The following is a 14,881-nucleotide window of genomic DNA, read 5'->3' on the forward strand; positions in this document are numbered from 1 at the left end:
ATGGCTACATATGTCTAGACTATCAAGTTGTACATTTTAAATATGTGAAATTTACTATGCATAAATTATATATTAATAAAGCTGTTAATAAAGATCTAATAAAGATTTAGATCTTTAAGTCTAAGTGACTATTTAAAATACAGTTTAATGGTTTTAAAGTAAAAAATACATTAGGAATACACTGATGACATTCTAATACAATTAGAACCCGAAAAGGAAAAATAATGACAAGACATTATTATATGATAATAATGACATCTAGGTAGAGATTTCCACTTTGTGGTTAGAAGTCTAGGGCTCAAAAGAGAGATTAATAATTACAAGTGAGTTATTTTAGGGAAATTTCCTAAATGAATACTGTGTTGATTAACTTAACTGATTACTTTCATATTGTTAAATAAAAATTTAAATAAATGTGTTAGATGAAAATAGATGAGTTAGGAAAAAACTGTTGGTTTTATGAAAAGGGAAAATAGTTGGGGTGGAAAATAAATAGTGATTAATTTCCATGTTCAGAAACCTATAGATATGACTAAAATGAATCCTGAAACTTTCCTAAGGAATATTGCTTTAAGCAGATAAGGGCAAAATCAAGAAAAATTGCTTAAGAAGAAGATCTATCCAGTTGAGCCTGAAGCGTCAAATTGCTTAGGAATTCATTGGTGATTATCGGGGCTCCGTTGAACATCCTATGCAAAGGGAACTAGTGGTCCTAGGGGCATAATGATGCAATGAGATGGTATTAGAGCTGTGCTGAACCTGCAAAATCCTCTGGGGCAAAGGCCTAGAGCACAGAAGAAACAGAGAAAACAGGAGGGAGAAGTTCATGAAGATCTCAGGTGATTTTTACCAAATATTAACTTTATGCTCTTAATGCTAGGGTAAGTCCAGTTCATCCATTTGTAAAATATGGGGTGATGGAAGGGCTTCTTTATATGCCGATGCCTGACATACAATAGTGAACCAAAATGCTTTCTATCTGAAAGATCAATCTTAGTTTTAAGACTATTTCCCATAACCACATTTCTGTTTCTGAGGTTATATTACTCTCAATCTACAAACGTTTGTGTACAAATTTTCATCTGGATATATACATCCTAAGAGTGGAATGCCTAAGAATGTAATGTCAGATTAAGAAATGTAAAGTATTTTCCAAGTAAATTTCCTACCAGCAATGTAAAATATTTTCAACTCCTCTGCATCCTCATCAACATTCAGTATGGACAGTCTTTTTAAATTTTAGTTATTTGAATTAGGTGTATGATGTTCTCTTGATGTGGTTTTAATTTCCAGTTCTCTACTATTGAGCATCTTTTACTTTGTGCATTTGCCACTGAATGTCTTCTTTGGTGAGGTATCTTTTTTAATGTTTGCCAATTTGTGTGGGGGAGAGCATCGTTTGTCTTCTTATTGTTGAATTTGGAAAGATCTTTGTATATTCTGGTTATAAGAACTTTATATGTTGCAAATATTTCTTCCCAGTTTGTGACTTGTCTTTTCATTTCTTAACAATACTTTCTAAGAGCAGATCTTCTTGATTTTGATTATATTTAGTTCATTAGTATTTTATTTTATGAATCAAGTTTTTGACGTTGTAAGAGAGCTTTAACTTAAGAGCACAAAGATTTTCTCCTCTGGTTCATTCTAGGAATTTCAGAGTTTTTGTTTTACATTTAGGCATACAATCTGCTTTGAGTTAATTTTTGTATATGTTATGAGGTAGAGATTGAAGTTCTCCCTTTTTTTAAAACATAGAATACTTGTTAAGCACCATTTCTTTTCTATTCTTCTTTGTGCATGTGTGTTTATGCACGCGCACATACTCAGAATCAAACTCAAGGACATCACACGTGCTCAGCAAGCACTTAACTACTGAGCTAAAAACCCAAGCTGCTCACACTTATTTCTCGAAAAGCCTGTCCTGTCTCCACTGAATTGCCTTTGCATCTTTCTCAAGCATGAGTTCTCCATATTTAGTCTTTTTCTAGACTCTGTGTTCTGTTTCACTAGGCTACATGTCTGTCCATTCAACATTACCATATTGTTTTGATTACTGTAGCTTTATAATAACAGGAAATTTTTATCTCTACAGGAAGAACATTAACAGCTAAATATGTAAAATATGTACTTTTCAAAACTGGAAATATGCAATGAGGAAGTGGGGGGGGGAGAAAAAGGGAGGAAGAAAAACAGAGAGAAGAGGAAATTGGGAAAAGAACGGTGCAGAAAGTGGCCCTGTGAAGTGTTTTGTCATTAGAAACACAATGTCGAGGTAGCCTAATTACAGTGTACACAGAACAAGTTTTAGTGGAAGTTTTCCACTGGAGTCTACATTTGATATTTTTCTAGAGATGCTTACATTCATTTGAAGGGAAACCAATTCTGTGGCTTTTGAGGTATCTCCTAGTTTCTTCTTTGGAATGACATCATTGGCAGATGCTAAAGGACCTGATGGAGAAGCATTTGTCTAGAATATGAAAACCAACTTGTAATTATCTGTTAATAGTGGCACATGGACAGTTTTCACAGACAAATCAAGTGGTCACATAATCCTGGAGCCCCTTTTTAGTTTGTAGTTATTTATTTCTTCATCTATGTATTCTTTTATAATTTTGTAGGATACTTAGGATATTATATACATTCTTCCAGACTGAACATGTCACTTAAACATGGATTTAAGTGTGGCTTCTGTTATGATTACCCTAGGGAATTAGGACCTTTCGTTACACAAAATGTCTGGAATAGTCAGCAACAAGAAGCTTATTTGAGATGGCTGATTTCCATTTTATTTTAGCAAAAGGCATTTAAAAGGCAAACAAAGTTACACAGATTAAAGGTAGGATTAATTTCTTCTTATGCAGCTAAATACATAAGCAATACATGTAAATATTTAATAAGAGAATATGAAAGGGCTCTTATAAACAGAATCAATAAACACTTCAGTAAAGTACAGGAAAACAGTTTGCATTTTGCTTGATATAGTGTTTTCTTTATTCAGTTAGATTAACAAACCATGATTTCATCATTAGTCAACAAGATAGTAGAGAGACCATCAAAGCAAACTACAGGAGAGTCCAGATTGATTCGTGCCAAACAAATGTTTGTAGCTAACAGCTGTATTATCACTGATTCTAATTTACGCAGCTGGTGTTCTCCTTTCATTTCCTAAGTGAGATGAATGTCATATTGCATGATACAAACTCATCTCTGCTGCTTAAGTAATGAATCGGGTCAGCTCTCCCCTGTTTGGTCTCACCCCTCTTTGTAGGTGGAGGAAGTTCTCTGCTACAGTGTAACCTAGTTTTTATAAAAGAGCTAATAGACCTTTTTCTAAAGTTGTGTGTAAATCTGCTAGGGAATCATCTAGCATTTTAATGAAAAGTCCGAGTTTGATGTAACAGAACTTTTGGATGTTCAGGTTTTAAATTATTAGCTTTCTTCCCCTTTTTAAAATACTAGTGAAAATATGAGTATAGAAAAATAAGAAAAAGCATGCTAATGTCTCTATCTGCTAGCTGAGATTCTGTGGTTTACTCTTTATGCTAAATCAAGGATTCTGCAATATGTTTCTTCTCTTGTCCAAACTCAGCCTGAGTATGAACAGGTTCTAAGATGCCCACCCGCTTTAGCTTGTCTAATTGGTTAGACATTAGTATCTTTGACTCAAGTACTCCATACTTCTTCCTGTCAAAGCAGACCAAGAAATCAGAATATTTATTTTCAAATTAATCTGAAATAGTCTTATACAACAAAAAGTTGACTAAGTGTACAGGACAGTTGATCTAGAATAAGTTAGTCATAGATAGTGTGCTAAATTGACAGAATCCCACTCATAGAAGAGGGGATCTAATCCTCAGAAGACCTAGAGAAGAGAAGTGACCACAGAGAGAAGTTGTGGTGGAGGTAAAAGAGCCAGAGGCTCCATATGGGCATTCTAGGGTCCAGTCCTGGCTCTGCTACTCCATGGGTGCCTGTCCCCAACTCATTTCTTGACTTCTCTGCATCTTGTGTTTTTCCAAATATAAAATGCAGTAATAATTCTTGTCTCCCAGCATTGTTTTAAACATTAAATAAAATAATGTTTTTGAAAACAAGTAGCATGGAATATGTGCCCATTCACCAATCATATTAAATATTTGGAGAATGCACCCAATGATAAAAGGTGAAAAAGAAAAGTGTGAGAGAAATGCCCTTAAAGATTTTATTGACCCCATGGTTTGGAATACTAGCAGCACATTTGAATTGGGAACTTTTGAAAAATAACTATGACTGTATGTTCCACTCCTAAGATGATCAGAGTCTTTGGAGGTAAATCCTAGACAGAAAAGAGCATAAGTGCCCTGGGAATTCCAGTGTGCAGCCAGTGTTCTAACGCATGGCTCCATCTCTTGTATCTCTCACCTCTCTGTCCCTATTTCCAAGACCTCGAGAGTTACCATCATGCTCTGGCTCATTGACTCAACAAATGTTATTTAAGATCTTTGTATACATACATATAGGAAAAAAATGATCCAGACAGAGTCTCCCCTGATGCATTCAATCTAGTGAGAAAGGTAGCTCACTCACAAATACAGGGCAAGAGTTATGTACAAAGCACTGTGGGTTTGGAGAAGGAGGAACTAACCTCTGTGGGAGAATGAAGAGAATAGTTAGCTTCTCAGAGGAGGTACAGAGTTAGGTCTGTACAGAGTTAGGTCTGGAAGAATTAGTTTATCAAACAACCCAGGAAGGAAAGGTTTTTCAGGCAGAGGAAGCAACTTATTCAAAGACACAGAAGTGTGTTCCAGGAAAGGCAAGTGGCTTTGTGTGGCTGGAGTGACGGGTGTGCGGTGACAGGAATGATAGGAAAGAAGGCTAGAACCATAGCAACTGGTGGTTATACTGATTTTCATAATCCACATTTCACAGATAAAGTTTTGAAATTGCTGTTACCACTTAAAGGATGCCTTGGCCCTATTACTTGCTAGTGAAAATCTGAACAGATGAATTGGCTTATTTGGGGGTATTTCACAAAGACAAGAAATACCCAATTCACATATTTTTGGCTTTTGTTTTCATCATGGTTGAAACCAGGAAGCATAACAATGAAATTTTAGAAAGAAGAAGAGGGAAGAAGCAGAGAGTCAGTATGTTTGAGGTTTTTAAGAAATGAAAATATATGCAGAAAACAGGCATCTTCAACCAGTTTACTGATGTCTCTATAGACATTTGGTTTACAAACCATAAAAAGGTATCATATCTTGGAGGAGGAACCCACCCTAATTTGGGTAATTTATTAATAAAAAGAAAATTTTTCTCTAACTTTAGAAACTTTGTTCAGGGAGCAACTGTCTTGAATAAAGAAGGCATGAAGAGCCTTTTGTAGTTTATTTATTTTTCCAATTTAACAAATTATTTTCCCTGTTAAGAGCCAGGTTTCATTCCCCTGCACTACTGCATCGCCATGAACAGGATTCCTGTACATTGTGGCTCTTCCGGGATGCCCCTGTTATCAATCTTGAAGCCTATTCACATGAAGGTGGGAGTCTGAGTTTGGTCTGTGCCAGTATTCCTGCTGAGAATTAGCCTAGTTTCATTATGTGCGTGGGAGCCCCCAGTTCACTACCCTTGCCTGTCTGGGGTACCCAGATTAAGCTGAGAGGCTCTGCAGGGAGTGCAGAGTCAAGAAACCACATGATAGGAACACTATCACTTACTCTTTCATAATGAGCTCTGTGCAGGGAAACTAAAAACAGACTAGGTTCTCTACAATTCCCAGCAGCTGTGGTATCTTGTGAAAAGCTACTTCTGCTCCTTAAGGCAAGAAAAACACAGAATAATTGCAGACGGACTCTGAGAGTGAGCAAGGGTCCCAGGAGTCCTATTCATCTTCTTTAACTCCTCCAATTAATCGGAGTAAAAGGGACAAATTCACTGCTTTGCCTGTGCCTCTATTTTGCAGATAAAGAAGCTGAGACCCAGAGGAGATGAAGTGACTTTCCTAAATTGAAGTTTCCTTAGGAGCCAAGCCAGAATTTGTAGCATAGGTCTTCTGACCCCTATGGGCCAAAATGTAGTCCATAAACCTACATATGGTTATAATCAGGCAGGTTGTCAGCAATGGAATCGAAGGAATAATAGTACATTGTGAAACCTTTTCTGATAGGAAAAAGGATGAGGAATTCAAAACTGAGTGTCTATGCCTTTATCTTAAAAATCTATATTCATGTTATATACAGGATTTGGTTTCTCAAACTGACTGCCCATCTGTTTTATCTTGCAAATTGTCTGTTTTATCTGAATAGGCATCAGTTTCAAGAAGCTTGTCCCTATCAACTTGATCAATTTAAGTCTCCTTCATGTCACCATGCGCTCCTATATTCTGGTCAGGTGGGAATGGTCTAAATATGAGTAGTGTAGCACAAATCCCAAACAATCACACTTAAACTTTTGCATATAAGTGTTGGTCAATCCCAGACCTTATTTTATGTCTATAATATATTTTTCTTAGATTTTGTAATCTCATAGATTTTGACTTTGGAAACCTTTGAATGGGATTTGTATAAATAACGTTTTAGTCTGTTAGAACCAGTTCTCACTGAACTCTTTGTTTTTAAATGCATTACCTTTGGTAAGAATCACCTCTTTGGTGTTGACTCTATTTACTTTGTACCCTTCATGGTAATAATAATGAGAAATGCTTCCTGTTTGGGGTCATTTACCCTCCTTCCACTCTCAGGGAGAATTCATGAAAAGTAATATATTTTCTAAAGAAGGTTTTGACCTGAAAACTGAGAATCATGGGAAGGGATGTAATGCCTGACCTTGTAATTAATGAAGCTTGTTGCATCCTAGCTCATTTCTATAGATCAAGATCAGAATGATCTGACTCCAGGTAACACCAAAGTGTTACAGAACTATAATTAATCAGTTCAGATCTAATGTTAAATGAGACCCAGATAAATCTTTTCAAAGTGGACTGCAAAGCCAGCTACATTTGTTGAGCACCTGCCAGGGTTACCTGGGAGCCCTTGTAGCTGTGAGTTCTCTGTTGGTAAGGAACTAAGCCCAACATTGCAACTGGCACAAAGTAGAACCACGAATATATGTTTACTGGAGAAAATTGGGGTTAATGTTTAATGAAGGAAATTCTGAAAACTGGAGTTTTCAGAAATGTTCTATCCTGAGGCCACTTCAGATGGAAGTGGTTCTCCAGTGGCCTAACATTTCCAGTTCTTTCTTGAGGCTGAGCTGCAAATTGACTTTTGTCCAGAGATGAAGAGGAAAGACATTATTCATCTAAGATTTGCCTTGCAGTGTTTAGCATAAATTTGGTTTCTAAGGAAAGACTGGCAAAGCATTGCCACAGGAAAAATTATTCTTAGGTTTTCTTCTCTAATGACCATGAACTGAATGAGATCTTCAAGTAGTTACTGTAGTCATGAAAATAATCACTGGGCGACATTCCTGGTGGCAAAATATATTAACCTGGCGAATGGCCTCATGAATTTCTTGGAGTAGGGCTAAGAGAAAAGTATGCCCTGGGGGCCAGCACTCTTCACCTACCCCGCACGTTTATGCAGCATCTCACTATGTGTAAACCCATGGTTTCTGCCTGCTCTTGCTTGTTTCTTAAATGTAAATTTGAAGACATAGTATAAGTTTTATAACTTGACTATTTTGAATGGCACTTGTGTCTCTAAGAGGCTGTATATCTGTTTCCTTTCAAATCAATCTTGAGTGTAAGGGGAAGATGTGAGTGATACGTGGCAAAAATTAGGTGCACAGTAGACAAAAAAATGGAGGCAGAAAGAGGATGCAAGAAAGGGAAGGAGAGGGAGTGACCCCAGGCTCAGACCCTAGAGTCAGTCTACAGAGTCCAACCAGTTTTTCTGTTGGCCAGATGAGTTATCTGATAATGTTCATTAACTTTTAACTCATATATGTGATCATCTCTAAAATGAGATAATTGCAACTGGCACATAGTAGAACCACGAATATATGTTTACTGGAGAAAATTGGGGTTAATGTTTAATGAAGGAAATTCTGAAAATTGGAGTTTTCAGAAATGTTCTATCCTGAGGCCACTTCAGATGGAAGTAGGTTTTGAGAGGCATAAATGAATTTCTAACGTAAGGAACTGCCATAGACTGACTCTTGTAGTGAACAATATGCTCATGAATTCCAGTCACTTGTCTTCTAAGAAAACACTTAACCTGCTTTCCTTCTAGGACTTTAAAATGTGTCCACATCAGTTAATGTGGAGCAGAAAGAAACTCCTGAAATTCCTCACAGGAGCAGGCAGTCACAGATGGTAGCATTTTTCAGGTGCTCTCCTTGGCTGCTGGCATGAGTTGAGGGGTTGCTGATTCTCAACTTGTCCTTAGTTATGAGTTTTCCCCTTTACTAAGTGTCTCAAGCTCTATTAATAATTTCCACTTACCACTGTTCTCTTATGAGAGCAGAGGGCCACCATATTCTTTTTATCTTTGTGTATACACATTTTCTTAAGAGAATGTGTTTGAAAACAGTGCATTGACTGAGCCCATCTCCTATGGAGTTTGCCTGGAGACAGAAGAGATCCAAGAGAAGGGGAAATTTAGCTGGTGGGACAGAGTGCCCATTAATCTTTAAGATCTGTTAGCATTTCCTAACATCTCAGTAAGTAACTCTGCAAAACAAGAAACTAATTCCACTTCCTTTAGAGACATCATTCTCCTCTCCTTTTCCATAGTTAGGATCTCTCAGAATGAGGTTATATTTTCTAGAAAACTTCTACAGTGAGGCAGAATTACAGTGAGAACACAAAAGCATTTAACCCATCTAATGAGTAACAGTGAAGACTGGTGTGGGTGTGGGGAAAGGAGGCTAGAGAGAGTAACCTGGTGGTTTTTTTGAAGCAGTTAATATGCATGTATGGTTTTGGAAATCTGGAGACCTACTTTGGAAGTCTAGTAGTATCTGTCCTTACAGTCACCTTGATATGTTTCCACATAACTTGGGAGGAGAGAGTCCCCTAGCTTCTCACACTTGTGCATGGTTAGCATGTATGTACACTTACTGTGTGCCAGGCAGGGTTCTAAAGGCCATCTTTGTTAAATCACTGAATCCTCAGAACATCTCTAAATCTGATGTACACACTATTGTTTTTGTAAATTTTTATTGATTCTTTTTAGTTATACATGACAGAAGAATTCATTTTTATGTAATTATTCAAGCACGGAATATACCTTGTTCTAATTAGGACCCCATTCTTGTGGATGTACACAGTGGTGGTGGGATTCACTGTGATATATTCATTTAAGTACATAGGAAAATTATTTCAGGTTCATTCTACAGTCTTTCCTTTTCCTACCCATCTTTCCTTTCCTTCATTCCACTTTGTCTATAATCTATTGAATATCTATCCTTCCTCTCTCTTCCCTTATTGTGGGTTAGCTTCCACATACAGCAAAAACATTGTACATTTGGCTTTTGGGGGACTGGCTTATTTCACTTAGCACAGTAGTCTCCAGATCCACCTATTTACTTGCAAGGCACATTCTCTTTTATGACTAATACTCTATTGTGTATATATACCACATTTTCTTTATCCATTCATCTGTTGAAGGGCATCTAGGATGGTTCCATGGCTTAGCTGATGTGAATTGAGCTGCCATAAACATTGATGTGACTATGTCAGTGTAGTATGCTGATTTTAAATCCTTTGGATATATACCAAGGAGTGGGATAGTTGAGTTAAATGATGGTTTCATTCCTATTTTTTGAGGAATCTCCATACTGCTTTCCAGAGTGAATTTACCAGTTTGCAGTCCCACTAGCAGTGTATGAGTAGTCCCCATTTACAGAGAAGGAAACCAAGGCTTAAAAAAGTTAAATAATTTCCCAAGGCCAAACGGTTGTTAAGTGGTGAGCCAATAACAATCCCAGGCATTCAGGCTCTACGGCCTTTTGACCTTACGTTATATAACCCTCCACTGCCTGAAGACATATTAGCCCTCCTGAATCTCAGCAAGAGGCTGAGTGAGCCAAACATGAATGGGTTATTTCTCTTCTCCAAGCTTTTTAAATATTTAATTTTCAGTAGATCTCCAGGCACAAGCAGCATTGTTTTTTATCTCAATAAGACCAAATTGTCTGCATGGGTGGCTCCACATTTTCCATAAAGTACCTCGGTTGTCCAGTAGAGTAGCACCCTGTTATAGGCTGTTATAGGCTGGTTCTCCCAGAACCAGTTACTGAGGTGGAGTTTGGGATGCAGGATATTTACTAGGGATCTCTGGTGAAGAGGAGAGGACACAAGGGAAGTTGAATTGTAGTGCAGGTCTGAGATAACCTTGACCAGCCATCTGGAACATGGTGGAACACGTGAGTTCCCTCAGAGGGGTCATATGATGGGCTAAGTGGGCAAGGCCTGCCACTATTAGTGAGTGGATGTGAGCCACTCCAGGGTGGCATCCCTTTAAACAGGGAGCTCTGTTCAGCTGAGGCAGACCCTAATGGAGTTAGCAGCTGCTGGCTGACTCCTGACAGCACTGCCTGACACTGCATTCTTCTTTGAGCAGGGCTGTGGGTGGTACATCCCTATTTCCGATTTGAAACTTTATATTTTATCATAAATGTGAGTCAATGGCAAATGCATTCTCCAAACTCAGCCTCTTGTTTACTTGGATTCTAGTTAAATAGGCATCTATAGTATTGCACAAGTAGAGACAGATTCTCTCCCACTATATGGAAACCCTTTACCATAGCCCTAAGTAGAGGCAAAGGTGTAATATCAATAGTGTCTTTGGACCATGGGATAAAGCATACCTGGCATTTTTAGAGATACACACACAATTTTATCTTCATTATGTCTTTCAAGTGGAGCCAGTTGACTTTTTTTCTGGCAGCCAGAGTCTCAAGCTAAAGGCCACAATGCAGTGATGGAAATCTCTAGTCTCATTTTACATGCCATTTATCTTTAGAGAAATCTTTTAGTGATTAAGAGTCCAGGTTTAACTCCCTTTGCCTTGTGTCTTCCATCATGAAACTGAAGCAGCCCTCCAGTAAACTTCAGCATGGACATTCAACTGTATCGAAACTGCCTTGCATATCTTATCCTCCCAAATTGATCACAAAAGCTGTCCTTGTTTCTTTCAGTGGATTCTTCTTCCTTTTAGCATTGGCTACTGCCACATTTCTTTTGTTGCCCAGAGCTGGCTTTGGCCAGAGCTGACTGAAACATGGTGGAACATGCCTCAAGAGCAAGGTGTGCAAAAACTCCTCTGTGTTTCTTTTATTTCAGGTTGGAAAGCTTATTCAAGAAGCAGCTGGAAGAAGTAATTTGAAGAGAGTAACTCTGGAACTTGGAGGGAAAAGTCCCAATATTATCTTTGCAGATGCCGATTGTAAGTCAACCACAGATCTCACACATGTTCCAGCACATCACCCTTTGGGGCTCTTTTGTATTTCCACTCTTGCTATGACACAGAAAAAAAAAAAGAAGCTAAGGGTAATCAAGATATCCTGGGGAGAAAAATAGCTTAATATTGGGGAAGAGTTCTTATCAACTGAGTGCTGAGCAGAGTTCATTTTCTTAGCTGTTTTGATTCTGTGACATTATAGAATAGAGTAGAAGAGTTGAGGGCCTTATTAGCAGAATATGGTGGAAGAAGCAATATTTTGAGTTTCTAAACACCCGAAGTACAGGTCTCTCTGTCTAGATTCAAGTATTCTGAAACTTCTCAACTGAGCCTGATGGCTGGAAGGTGATTAAAAATAAATCCTAGGGCTGGGACTGTAGCTCAGTGGTAGCATACTCGCTTAGTTTGTGTGAGGCCCTGAGTTTGATCCCCAGCACCTCAAAAAGAAATTCTTCACTGCCTCTACCAGTGTTTTCCATGCCTTCTCTGGTCAATCATCCCAATACCTTTCTGCTGCTCCCAGGATTTTCAGCTAGTGGTGAGAGCACACTCAGGTGAATTCAGTGAATAGACTTTGTTTGGAGGAATTTATAGAGGCTTCAGGCAGTAACCTAGGAAGCCTGTATTTCTAGGAAGAAGGCCATCTAGTCCATTCTGTACAGGTGTGGTCTCTCTATTTTGAAAAGCTCTCCAGGGAATAAAAGTGCATAATTTCATTCAGTCATTTTTTTTTCTTCTTCACATCCTCAAGACAGAACAGCTTCCCAATTCTACCACTGAAAAGGTCAAAAAATGAAGCAGATTGTTTGAAGTGTAGCCCCATCTTGAAATTTGTGGAGTTCAGCTTTAGTTACTATTTATCAAGATCAGAATTCTTATACCTATTCCTTTTGGGACTGTAGGCATTCCACTGTCATGCCATCAGTTGCTTTCAGTCAGTCATTTAGCAACTTGCACACACTATATTTATCAACACTATCTTGACATCTTAAGTATGAGATGGAATGAAAGAACTACATGCTATTCTACAATTCAGTGTTGACATAGATGAAACTTAGTGTCTTTGGAAGATCCATTGCTGTTACAGATTAATCATCAAAATGCTAATTAGATATACAAGACCTTGTAGATTATGGGTTGTGAATTGGCATTCCACAAGCCAAATGCAGAATATACAAATATACAGAATATACAGATTTCCATGCTTAGAAAACAAAAACTGAATGTTAAAATATTGATTTCTTGGGTTTTTTTTTTTTGGCTTATATTCATACATAGCAACACCCAGCCACACTGGCTTCCTTTAGTCTTTTCATTACAGTGCTTGACCACCTGGCAGATTCACACCTTTACATTATCTGCCTAACCTCTTTGCATAGTGGGATCAAGACTGTTGTTATAAATGATGTGGTCCAGTCTTTGTTTTAACAAGAAAGAGACTCAGAGAAGTGAATTTGCCCAAGTTCACAGAGCAAGTAATGTCAGGGTCTAGTGAGAATTAGAACTAAGTTGGCTTCTCAGTCCAGAGCTGTCACTGTTATTCTCCATGGTGATCAGGATGTTATACCTGAGACCTTGGAGAGGAGAGGGAGGTATCTCCATGAACAGGCCCCTCTGTAGGCAAAGTGGTATTGAAAACACAGCTGTTTTTCTTGCAGTGGACTATGCTGTGGAGCAGGCTCACCAGGGTGTATTCTTCAATCAAGGCCAGTGCTGTACTGCAGGATCTCGCATCTTTGTGGAGGAGTCCATCTATGAAGAATTTGTGAGAAGAAGTGTGGAGCGGGCCAAGAGGCGCATAGTGGGGAGTCCCTTTGACCCCACCACTGAGCAGGGTCCTCAGGTAGAGAAATCATAAACATTTCCTTGTTTACTTAATCTCTGGCTAGCACCACAACAGTGGACAGGATGGGATCCACCAAGGCAACATCTTCATCTTCCTGCTGCCTTTTTACTCTTCCACCTTGTCTTCATGGCTGGAAGTGTAGCCATTGAGAGATTATTTATTATGCTTCTCCTTCCCTGCCTAAATTTTATCTCTGAAAAACTATGAGATTAGTGTTGTCTTAAGGATGTTTTGAACTATGGGGTTGATTTGGAGTCTCTCAGCTTTAAAGAAATTCCTAAGCATGACAAGGTGAATCTTGACCCTAGAACTGAGTCGCAGTCCTCCTAACTGCAATGCCTCATGACATCCTACAGATGCCACACTCAGGGAGGGTGGCTCTCCTTCCCAGAGCCATTTATCCTTTACCAGATGCCAAGGATTCTCTCCTTCACCCTGTGCTAGTCTGCAGAGATCACTTGAAGCTTGCAAATGTGTAGGAATGAAGGACTGGCTTACTTTCCTCCTGACTGTTGGGTTATCTCTTACTCTGATTGCATCACACATTGTGGTAGAATGAGGAAGGCCATGAATGTCCCTCCTGAACAGGCTAACTATAACCATCATGATCTATTTGGAAATGGAACTGTGATTTTAATCTGTATACAGGGTCTGAGAATTTGTAGAAGGGTATCTGAACCAGTTCTCATCTGGGCCACCAGACCATGAATTTTCCTGGTTAAGGACAATGTCATCTCAATTTGGTGACCACTGGAGAAAGTTGATGTTATAGCTGAGCAGTTCAAACTCAGATGAATATAGGTTTTTATATTATGTACCATAATAACTGAATGATAACTATCAGTGTTGGTGGGGGGTAAAACTGGCCATTTTTCTGGACTAAGAAGTTTGCCCAAACTCTTTAATTTTAATCCTCTCCTCTAAAGGCACAATAGGAATTCCTTTAAAAATAAACTCCAGTAGAATTTGGTATGTGACAATATCTAAAGAGGCTGTGTGTTAACTTATCTATTTGTTTGGGTTTTTTTTTGTCATTTTAGTATCAATTCAACTTGCTTAATCATTCATTTGGTGATAGAAGTTGATCTTTCCTTATATAAATAATGAGTAATAATTATCCAGTGTCTCTGTCATTTTGAACCATTTACTAAATCTTCACCTGGTACTTCAGATTAGGCCAAATCATCAGGGCAGTGCCTTATTGGAATCCTCCATATATTGGATTGAACCATACCAACTCTGTAGTTTGTCAAAAGTTGGTAAATAATACCAGTTTCATGATTTGATTAGATATGATGAAATTTTGAAAACAAAAATCATAAATGAGAGGCTCTTAAAAACATGTTTGTTTCCATTTTCATGGACGGCTTTACTGAGTCATGAGGTGATTTCTCCTGTAGATTGATAAGAAACAATACAACAAGATCCTGGAACTCATCCAGAGTGGTGTGGCTGAGGGCGCCAAACTGGAATGTGGAGGCAAAGGACTGGGCCGAAAGGGGTTTTTTATTGAGCCAACGGTGTTTTCTAACGTCACTGATGACATGCGGATTGCCAAGGAGGAGGTATAGTGTACTTACAAAAGCCACATCTCTTTCTTGGGATGGTTTCTAGGGAATTCCTGGTAGACAGTTTTAGAATTTTAGTCCTT

General features: G+C 38.4%; 1 protein-coding gene across 2 annotated transcripts in view; it reads left to right on the plus strand.

The window, feature by feature from the left end:
- The window catches only part of Aldh1a2 (aldehyde dehydrogenase 1 family member A2), an 87,392-nt gene that overhangs the window by 62,346 nt on the left and 10,165 nt on the right, over positions 1 to 14,881 (plus strand). For both annotated transcript variants that reach the window (XM_005316616.4, XM_078049555.1), the window contains exons 8-10: positions 11,267 to 11,369; positions 13,043 to 13,227; positions 14,631 to 14,795. In XM_005316616.4, the coding sequence (XP_005316673.1) occupies positions 11,267 to 11,369; positions 13,043 to 13,227; positions 14,631 to 14,795 (453 nt within the window). The remainder of the gene's footprint in view (positions 1 to 11,266; positions 11,370 to 13,042; positions 13,228 to 14,630; positions 14,796 to 14,881) is intronic.

The sequence above is a fragment of the Ictidomys tridecemlineatus genome, chromosome 5, assembly GCF_052094955.1.
Source record: "Ictidomys tridecemlineatus isolate mIctTri1 chromosome 5, mIctTri1.hap1, whole genome shotgun sequence".
Taxonomy (NCBI): domain Eukaryota; kingdom Metazoa; phylum Chordata; class Mammalia; order Rodentia; family Sciuridae; genus Ictidomys; species Ictidomys tridecemlineatus.